This window comes from Lolium perenne, chromosome 7 (assembly GCF_019359855.2).
Source record: "Lolium perenne isolate Kyuss_39 chromosome 7, Kyuss_2.0, whole genome shotgun sequence".
Classification (NCBI taxonomy): domain Eukaryota; kingdom Viridiplantae; phylum Streptophyta; class Magnoliopsida; order Poales; family Poaceae; genus Lolium; species Lolium perenne.
In genome coordinates this window covers 313,808,468-313,819,241 of record NC_067250.2, presented here as the reverse complement: position 1 = coordinate 313,819,241, position 10,774 = coordinate 313,808,468, and the positions used below count along the sequence as shown (strand labels likewise).

The following is a 10,774-nucleotide window of genomic DNA, read 5'->3' as shown; positions in this document are numbered from 1 at the left end:
GCCATTGATGAAGTGAGACAAAATAACCCTAGATGCAGATTCAGAGCAAAGACCTATTGCCAATGAAATAAAAACAGTGGCTGACTTAGCAGCTTCTGTGTTTGTACATACTGGGGAATCCTGCAAAATTGACTGCAGTCTATGGGTTTCAAAGTTGCAAGAATCCACAGAGGTTCAGCAATGCATTTGCAGAAAAGAGTTCAAGAACATGTAACTGCAATGCAATACACCAGAATGAACATATGCAACTTATCACCATATCATGATAATAGGAGGCCTCCATACAAGATCATCTGAGGGCAAGATAGCAGCATGTGCAGGCTATAAATGTGCATGCTATATATGGTTCACTCATCATCGGAGATATATGATAGATGATAGTGGTGCTTGACACACGACAATGAGCCAATAGCACTAGACACGGGCCTAATTACCTAAGCATCGCCATGCATCTCATTTCCAGGCTGGGTGTGAGTTGTCCTGCCGGTTGTTCCTGAAAGCGCAGCACCCAACAGAGTAGACGACGATGAGGAAGATGAGGAATATGATGTTGACGGTGGCGATCTTCTTCCAGTCATTCTTCAGGTTCGCGAGCACTCCAGCCTTGCATGACTGGCAGCCATAGCAGAGAGCACGCGGATCATTTGACCACATGTTGCAGTCGGGGTCATCCGTAGAGTTGAGGCCAGCAGGTTTGATCCAGACAGTCTCACTCTGGTAGGTGAAGTTGCATCCAGTTGGGGGCTTGCAGCATCCGGACTGGACATACATAGGTGCGTTAGTTGCAGAAAACACAACCGAATAGATTGACAGCAATTTATATTGATAAAACACAACTCAAAGCCTTGAATCAATCCGCAGTATATATACAAAATCTGTAGTGGTATGTATGTAGGAGTATCGTTGACACATGGAAGTACTATACATGGTCAGGCGAAAGATCATATATCAGTATATTATATCCAGGGAAAATATATAGTTCCTCTAAATGGCAGAAGCTTCACACATGGGGTTGACGTGATCTTGAATACCATAAAAGTGCAGGCAGTAGTACTTACGAAGGGACAAAAAGTGTAATCCCAGTGGTTTGTGCATAAAGAAAGAATAGTATATACAGGTAAGATGCAACCTGTACTTCCACAGAGAAAACACAAATTGACAATCCAAAGAGAACAAATCAAGCAAAGGAAAATCACAGATACAGTCTTACAATAATGTCAAAGGTCTTGAAATGTGGTAATTAAGTTCCGTGGGTACACTAAATCCACAATCGAGCTAAGTATACATAAATTCTGTCACAGGGTCATTCTGTCACCATAATAGTTCAATTCAATAGTTGCTGCATTACCAATTACAAAATGTGGCGGACTCTAGTTGTTTGTACAGAAACATGGCATGACAAAACATAACGAACCAGCTTGAATTGCTACTTTGCATTACTCACTAGCAGATAATATGCTCAAATCTTCCTTCAGTCTTACTAGTCCCCTTCTTGCAACACCATGGCATGCAGGCACAAAATACAGGGTAGCTGTATCTACTTCAAGGCAATGGCAAGAGGGGGAACAATAGCAGGAACATAATCGAAGACAATGCTACAGAAATCAATTAATTAATCGACAATGTACCATATAAATCGGGAGCAATTATTCATGCAAAGTGAACTGTTACAGTCAACTTGCGCATATGGAATCCAACGATTCTCCTGCCGGTCCTACGGAATAGGCACAATCTGTACCAAATCTACACGGACTGCCACTCGTTAGGTACATTTATCCAACATGCTGCAAGCCTTTTTGTTGGGGCAAATCTAAGTAGTGCAAAACACTGAACGGAGATATATCCACCAGAAAATCATGAGAAATAAAGGAAGGCTAGTGAAGTCATTATCCATGCACAAACCCACCTGAATTTTCATATCGCCCGAGATCAATCGATTCCAATCCCCCAAAATCCAACCGATGGGGATCTTAATTTTTGAACTAATAGAAATGCTCATAAGAGCTCCGCACTAACCTACATAGCAATTTGACAACGGATAGTGATAAGTAGAACAGGGAGAGCAGAATTAGGACCGACCTGGATCGGGGAGAGGTGGCTGGCGGCGAACTGCTGCGGGGTCTCCCTCCTGGCCGCGAGCTTCCGGCAGACCTGGCCGTCCTGGAGGCAGCTCCGGATCCTGGCCCAGTTCTCGTGGTTCTCGACCCGGCGCTGCAGCCAGGTGGAGTACTCCCCGAGGCGGTACTCCCTGTAGCCCCTCCCGGAGACGACGGAGCCGGCGCCGCGGTTGGTGACGGCGAAGGCGAAGACGGTGAAGACGAGGAGGAGCGCGATGAGGAGGAAGAGCGCGACGAGGTAGAGCCAGAGGAGGCAGGAGGCGCGGCAGAGGGAGCCGGCGAGCCCCGCGAGGGAGAGCGCCAGGAGCAGCGCCCCGAGCGCGATGACGGGCCGCTCCAGGAACCGCTCGCAGTCGGTGGTGGCGGCGCGGTGGCTCAGCCAGATGCCGCCGCCCAGGACCGCGAGGGAGAGGACGAGCACGCCGGCGTTGAGCAGGCCCAGCAGCCCGTTACTGCAGCGCGCCATTGATTGCTGCGGTGCCGGTGCGCCGCCGCCGCCGCTCTGGTTTCGAACTTGGTGGGCTGTGCCGCGCGTGCGGGGTGGGGGCCTTGGGGGTGGCTTTGCGGCCGTGGGGTTTTCTAGCGTGGTCTCCGCTGGATTTCGAATTTGGAATTTGGAGTGGAGTGGTTCGTCGCAAACAAAAAGGGTTATAGAAAGGCAGTTCGCCTTTTTTCACTTTTTGTTAAGAGACGATCTTCTCTGCCGGGCATCTCCGACAGCGCGACGCAAGTTGGACGCGAACTGTTCATCTCCATCGGCCGGAAGGATCGAAATTGGCCGCGCATCCAATTACGTCTAGGGTGACCCCAGTGGTTCGACGAATTTTTTCATTCAAAACCCATAATTTACTTAATTCTAAAAATACATAAAAAAACCTAAAATCTAGCTACGGACTACTGCTCGTCGTCGCTGACGAGGTTGATGAACTCCGGCATCCGCCATGGGAGCTAGTACGCCGACGGTGGAGGAGGATGGCAGCCTGCAGTGGCTCTTGCCAGACCATTGGTGGAGCAGGAAGCTATTGTGAAGGTGTCCACGGATCCCAGGGCATCGAAGGAGCAGCAGACAGTGCCCGCCCTTGGGTACATGTCGGCGTGGTCGGAGGAGTCGCTGGCCTCCCTACGCCAGCGACGACTCACGGAAGTGAGGCTTTCCCACATTGCGAGTTGGTCGAGCTCGCTATTGGCCATTGCAACGGCAATGGCCTCCTCCTCACTAATGTCCGACGGCTGGGTCTCCGGATCCCACACCCGGCCGCCGGCATCGTGGTCGTTGTCTCCGCCTTGGACATGGCTGTCCGACGAAGCCTCGTACTCAGCCTTGGTGGCGTCGTCGTCCTCGGCGCCCTCGTCCTCGTCCATGTTGTCGTCATCGTCGTTCTCCGCGGCGAGCTCGCAGTCGAAGTAGTCGACGTCGCCGAGGTATCCCGCTTGGTGGCGCGCGTCGAACTCCCACGTCCCGAATGATATCCAGTTGTAGGAGTTGAGCGTGTACATCGGATCTTCTCGGAAATCGGCCGGCATGATGGCTCGCTGGCAGTGCACCTCGTCACGGTGCTCTCGGTCCTAGCGTGGCACGGGAGGGACCGACATGCGCCTGGAGTTGAGATACATTGCGATGGCAATGGCCTTCTCCTCGCTAATGTCCGACGGCTGGGTCTCCAGATCCCACACCGGACCACCGACATCGTGGTCGTTGTCTTCGCCTCCTCGCTAACATCAACTATTTTCCAAAGCGGTCAAACCATACATGTCTGACTAATTAAAAAATTAAAATAGAAATTTCAGTTTGTGTGGAATTTATCTGCCAACGCATACAATTGTTGCCTAACTTTTTTGCAACTATTTGTACAATTCGTTACCAACGGATCTATATGCATTGCATTCTAGCCTTGTAACACCCAAAAACGCAACACATCCTAATCCATTGGTGAAAGCTCTAGCATCGCCTATATCGATGTTTAGATGCAAATAAATGTGTTGCTATTGGGGGATAACCCCCGGTAGGCTAATCAGGGCTTAGATTAGCCGGCATAAAATAAGTATGTTAGGTTACCTTGAGATTAAGTCGTAGTACGACATAAAGTTTACCGGAATATGAGGAAACCCGGGGTTCACTCATCCGGAATATCAACAAGAGATAGGGGTCTCCGGCTTAGTGGAACCTGGAAGCAAATCCGGCATAAGAATGCTGGATGCGGGTTACTAAATCCCGGGATACCAGAGGTATGCCAGAACTGTGATCCGGAGCGAGGCTAACGGTCCTTTGCAGGTCAAGACCAAGGTGATGTATGTGGATCAGGTTTAAACGAAGCTCTGAAGCCAAACCAAGTAGCTGAAGTTTAAACAGTCGTACGTAGGCCGACTAAGAGGTGTCACCAGACAACGATGCAGAAGAGAACGTCATGACTTGATCCAAAGGAGCTTTATAAAGTAGGCTTAGGTAAGCGGATATTCCCCGAGGGTTCCTTCCCTTGTAAGCCTCTTTTCCCTTATATAAGGAGAGGAGTGGCTCCCCTGTGCGGAAGGATCGGGCAAGTAGAGAAAGAGAGCAGATAGTCTGGCCTTAAACCGTACGTTCTTCTACCTCTGGCGAGTGGCTAAGTGCATGTAGCCCTTTGTTCTTGTTGAGTTCATACACAGAGTGCATGCCGGAGTAGGGGTGTTACGTCCTTCGAGGGCCCTGAACCTGGGTAGATCGCCTTGTTCGTGTTCGTGTTTGAGCGTGTCTCACCTTCATCCTCCCCTCCTCCGGTTCCCCCGGTACACATTCGGCCCCAATATGACCCTACCCATGGCATCTGTCTGTTCACCACGACGACAGTTGGCGCCCATCGTGGGGCCGGCAGTTGTGCCGGCAGGGGTTCACATCCGGACGGGGTTCCTCACCGCCCCCGGCGAGCGCGTGGTGTCTGGCCTCATGTAGTGCCTCGGATCGCTGGACTTCGTCGACGACAACACCGACTGCTTCGCTAACAGCACCCGCTTCCCCAAGAACGGCCGCGTCGTGCTTTTCAGCTCGCACCACGTCTACGTCGGCACGGTGCTAGAGTCCCGGTAACCTTCAGCTGCTGGTGGCACCGGATCCGCCCAGCTTCGGCGCAGCCCGTGGGTCGCGTATCGATCGCTCCCCCGGCAGCATTGAGGTGTTGATGACTGGCGCGGATGATACCGGCAAAGGAGCTGTCGGAGACAGCGTTGCCCCCGCCAAATCCGCGCGCCATGCGAAGCCCGCGCTCGAGCGGGTCAAGAACATCGTTGGTACATCCAATGTACCTCCGGCTGCAACTCCTCTCCAAGCCGCCATGGACATGTTGTCGACGCCCATCCCGCCCAAGGCCGGTGCGGCCACAACTCAGGCTGAGCTGGAAGCGTAACGCAAGGCGCTTCATACGGCGCCGCAGCCGTAGCTCGAGCCCAGCGGGATCTCGACATCACCCTACGTGAGTATAACGCAACTCATGGTTTTGCTTCTGTTAGCGCTGATCCGGCTGGGGTAGCTGCAACCCGGCTTAAAGGTCGTAACCTAGATAAGGACTTGAGCCCGGAAGTTCATTCCGGAAAATCTGTGTCGGCATCGCTAGGAGCACCGGAAAAGCCTAAGTATAGCACACAAATAAAACTCTTAGAGCCGCTCAAGCTGCAGTAGAGGCATTGAATTCTTTATCCGGTTATGCTTTAGTGAAACAGCAAGCCCGGGCTAAGAAATTACTTGTTATGGCTAGTAAGAAAACTGCAGAGGTGGCTCGGAGTAAGCAGGCCGGAACATCGCAAATCTCGCATTCGGCTAGGAATGTCGGACAAAAGTCACGTGGGCAGGCATCGTCCACCCATCCCGACAGAAGAAGGGAAATTTTTTTGAACACCCAGCAAATGACTATGTATGATCCGGTTCTGTCCAGAAAACAAAAAGGCGGGTTAAATAATGCCGGCAGAAAAAGGCAAGGGGCAGGACACGGTTATGCCGGAAATGGCGAATCGGGTTAAAACTATTGTCCGGCAAGATCGTGTCATGTCGATCCTGAAATGCCACCACCGAGATAGGCAGCAGTGGCCTGGTACGAAGAAGAAGATTCAGGTTTGGAAAGAATGGGTTACCACAGAAACCCCCGGTGAGACCGAGTGGGAGAAAGACTCCTACCGGAACAAGATGCCCGCCACAAGTTGGACAGAGTTTACTTGTCCGAGATAATCGAAGCAGAAGGTCCTCCGGGTCCACCATTCTTTGGCCCCCGGATCATGAGGGAAGAACCCCTGTGCGTAACTTTCAGTTGCCTCGGGACACAAGGACGTACGATGGCAGCACAAAGCCGGAAGACTGGCTGGCGGACTACATCACAGCGGTATATGTCGCTGGAGGAGGTGGCTTCATCCCAGGAGGAGGAAACCGCCGCTGGGCGGTGAGATTCATACCGTCAGTACTGGTAGTGCCCGCACGCATTTGGCTGAATAACTTGCCAAGAGGAAGCATAAATGGCTCGCTGGACTTTGAAGAAGCCTTTGTTAGCAACATCAGCAGCACGTACTGGAGGCCAAACCGCCCGCAACAGCTAGCCATGTGCCAGCAGCGCGACGATGAAACTGATCGGGAATACCTAACCCGGTGGAGTGCAACACGAAACTCTTGTGAAGGTATGATAGAACCTCAAGCAATCAGTTGGTTCTGCAACGGCCGTCGGAGAGGCTCTCTACTGTGGCAGAGGCTACAGAGAAATATGCCAACCACATTGGCTGAAATGATCAAAGTGGTGGACAGTTATGCGTTGGGAGATCCGCTGCAACCGGCAATTGCGGCTGACCCGTAGTCGAGATTTCCTCCTCGCCAAGACTACCGGAATAACAATAACTATAACAAGAGAAGGGAAGATTTTCCGGATAGGAGATACGGAACACACATCAAGTGGTCGCGGTGAAACATAACTCGGATGCCAGTGGAAGCAAGAGGCAGAAAACCGAAACTCAGCAGTGGAATGGCCCGAAGAAGCCGTGGGGAGAAAAGAAGCCCCGGCACAATCAGCCGAAATACACGATGGAATCCGCAATAGATCAACTATGTCATTAGCATACCCCAAACCCGGGTAAGCCGGCAAATCACACAATGAGATATTGCTCCTGGACCCGGAGATTGATGAAGGAAGGTTCGGATGTGTTGCCTCCGCCACCACCTCTTACTGGTGCGAATGCGCAACCGGTTTAGCCTCAGCAAAACCGGCCCCAACAACCGGAAGGAGTACACCAAGTAAACAATGGCAATGAAAACAATGCCGTGCCTTAGGCACCTCAAGGCCAGAATGTTTATCATGATCCGGATATGTGTTGTGTGGTATTTGTGACCGAACCAATGGACCGACAAAGCGTGCACCAACGCTCCATGGAAGTAAATGCAGTGGTCAGAACAAGAGATCACTTGGTCCCCGAAGGATCACCCGAAAGTCATGCCTAACCCGGGTGGCTATGCCCTGGTGGTGGATCCATAGTGCATGGGCCATCAGCGCGAGTCCAATTCAGCAAAGTGCTGGTGGATAACGGCAGCAGCATTAAATCATGTACCAGCATATGATGCACACGCTAGGCATAATTAAAAACATGCTGGAGCCAAGCCGAACAACATTCCACGGCATATTTCCGGGTTTGTCTTGTTCCCCAATGGGAAAAGTCTGGGTTGATGTCCTGTTTGGTAGCCGAGATAACTATCGGGTGGAAAACATCCTATTTGAGGTGTATGATCTGGACAGCCCATACCATGCTCTGTTGGGGAGGCCGGCATTGGCAAAGTTCATGGCCTCTACCCATACGGCTTACCTGAAGATGAAAATACTAGCACCCAACGGCCCAATAATTGTGGTGGGAAACTACAAGGTTTCACTGGAAACCGCTTCAACCGAATCATGCTTGGCCGAATCACTGGTCATAGCAGAGGAAAAAAGAAGGATCCAAACTGTTGCTGCACTGGCACAATCGTCACAGCTGAACATGGCGGCACTGAGTAACCCACTTGTTGGAACGACATTTAATCCGCCAAAGGATACACAAGATATCGTCCTGGATCCGACATACCCGAAGCGCACCGTCCGTATCAGTGCCGGACTGAATGAGGCATAGGAAAGCACGCTCGTCAACTTCCTCCGTGAGAATCGGAACATCTTTGACTGGTCTACTGATGACCTGGTGGGTGATGTCTACGCACGCTTCTATTCCTGTAGACAGTGTTGGGCCTCCAAGAGCAGAGGTTTGTAGAACAGCAGCAAGTTTTCCTTAAGTGAATCACCCAAGGTTTATCAAACTCAGGGAGGTAGAGGTCAAAGATATCCCTCTCAAGCAACCCTGCAATTAAGATACAAGAAGTCTCTTGTGTCCCCAACACACCTAATACACTTGTCAGATGTATAGGTGCACTAGTTCGGCGAAGAGATAGTGAAATACAAGTGATATGGATGAATATGAGTAGTAATTGCAATCTGAAATAAAGATGGCAGCAAGCAAACATGTAACAGAACTTGTTGGAGTTTCAATGCTTAGAAACAAGGCCTAGGGATCATACTTTCACTAGTGGACACTCTCAACAATGTTATCATAAAGAAATATAAATATAAGCACTTCACTATGCTATTATGAATTACTCTCTGGCAAGATAATGAAAACTAATTCATCATGTAGGACTGCAAAAGCAAACCTTAAAGATGTATTCCGAAGTACTAATAAACACCCCACGCTATCACTGTGAGCATTCATAGGAGGTACTAACACACCACAATTTCATAGAGACATCCAACTCAAATCATAACCCAGTGAATAAGTATTCTGTGAAATATAGCCTAAGAGACCCACACGGTGTACACACTGTCACCTTTACACACTGATGGCGTGTAACTCACACGTTCGTTGGGAACCCCAAGAGGAAGGTATGATGCGCACAGCAGCAAGTTTTCCCTCAGAAAGAAACCAAGGTTTATCGAACCAGGAGGAGCCAAGAAGCACGTTGAAGGTTGATGGCGGCGGGATGTAGTGCGGCGCAACACCAGGGATTCCGGCGCCAACGTGGAACCTGCACAACACAACCAAAGTACTTTGCCCCAACGAAACAGTGAGGTTGTCAATCTCACCGGCTTGCTGTAACAAAGGATTAACCGTATTGTGTGGACGATGATTGTTTGCAGAAAATAGTAGAACAAGTATTGCAGTAGATTGTATTTCAGTATAGAGAATTGGACCGGGGTCCACAGTTCACTAGAGGTGTCTCTCCCATAAGACAAACAGCATGTTGGGTGAACAAATTACAGTTGGGCAATTGACAAATAAAGAGGGCATGACCATGCACATACATATTATGATGAGTATAGTGAGATTTAATTGGGCATTACGACAAAGTACATAGACCGCCATCCAGCATGCATCTATGCCTAAAAAGTCCACCTTCAGGTTATCATCCGAACCCCCTCCAGTATTAAGTTGCTAACAACAGACAATTGCATTAAGTATTGCGCGTAATGTAACTAGTAACTACATCCTTGAACATAGCACTAATGTTTTATCCCTAGTGGCAACAGCACATCCACAACCTTAGAACTTTCACATCCGTCCCAGATATCAATGGAGGCATGAACCCACTATCGAGCATAAATACTCCCTCTTGGAGTTACAAGCATCTACTTGGCCAGAGCATCTACTAGTAACGGAGAGCATGCAAGATCATAAACAACACATAGACATAACTTTGATAATCAACATAACAAGTATTCTCTATTCATCGGATCCCAACAAACGCAACATATAGAATTACAGATAGATGATCTTGATCATGTTAGGTGATGTCTACGGGAGCTTCTATTCTTGTAGACAGTGTTGGGCCTCCAAGAGCAGAGGTTTGTAGAACAGCAGCAAGTTTTCCCTTAAGTGGATACCCAAGGTTTATCGAACTCAGGGAGGAAGAGGTCAAAGATATCCCTCTCATGCAACCCTGCAACCACAAAGCAAGAAGTCTCTTGTGTCCCCAACACACCTAATAGGTGCACTAGTTCGGCGAAGAGATAGTGAAATACAGGTGGTATGAATAAGTATGAGCAAGAGTAACGGTGCCGTAAAATAGCTTGTCGGCGTGTAGTTGATGGTGGTAGTATTGCAGCAGTAGTAACGCAAAGAAACAAGAAACAAGCAGTAGTAACTCAGCAGTATTTAGGAACAAGGCCTAGGGATTATACTTTCACTAGTGGACACTCTCAACATTGATCACATAACAGAATAGATAAATGCATACTCTACACTTTTGTTGGATGATGAACACATTGCGTAGGATTACACGAACCCTCAATGCCGGAGTTAACAAGCTCCACAATAATGCTCATGTTTAAGTAACCTTATAGTGTAAGATAGATCAATATAACCAGATAGATCACATCAATACCATCATAATGATAATTAACTCCACAATCTACAAGAGATCATGATCATAGCCTACGACAAGAACCACACGGTGCACACACTAGTCACCTTTACACACGTGCAGGAGGAATAGAACTACTTTAATAACATCACTAGAGTAGCACATAGATGAATTATGATACAAAACTCATATGAATCTCAATCATGTAAAGCAGCTCATGAGATCATTGTATTGAAGTACATGGAGAGAGATTAACCACATAGCTACCGGTACAGCC

General features: G+C 49.1%; 1 protein-coding gene across 1 annotated transcript; it reads right to left on the bottom strand.

Annotated features, from left to right (window-relative positions):
* Positions 1 to 228: 228 nt before the first annotated feature.
* LOC127311273 (tetraspanin-8) lies at positions 229 to 2,684 on the bottom strand. Its single transcript, XM_051341661.2, has 2 exons — positions 2,080 to 2,684; positions 229 to 759 (listed from the first exon to the last, which is right to left on the bottom strand). The coding sequence occupies exons 1-2, from the start codon at positions 2,581 to 2,583 to the stop codon at positions 454 to 456; spliced, it is 810 nt and encodes a 269-aa protein (XP_051197621.1). The 5' UTR covers positions 2,584 to 2,684; the 3' UTR covers positions 229 to 453.
* Between the last annotated feature and the right edge of the window lie 8,090 nt (positions 2,685 to 10,774).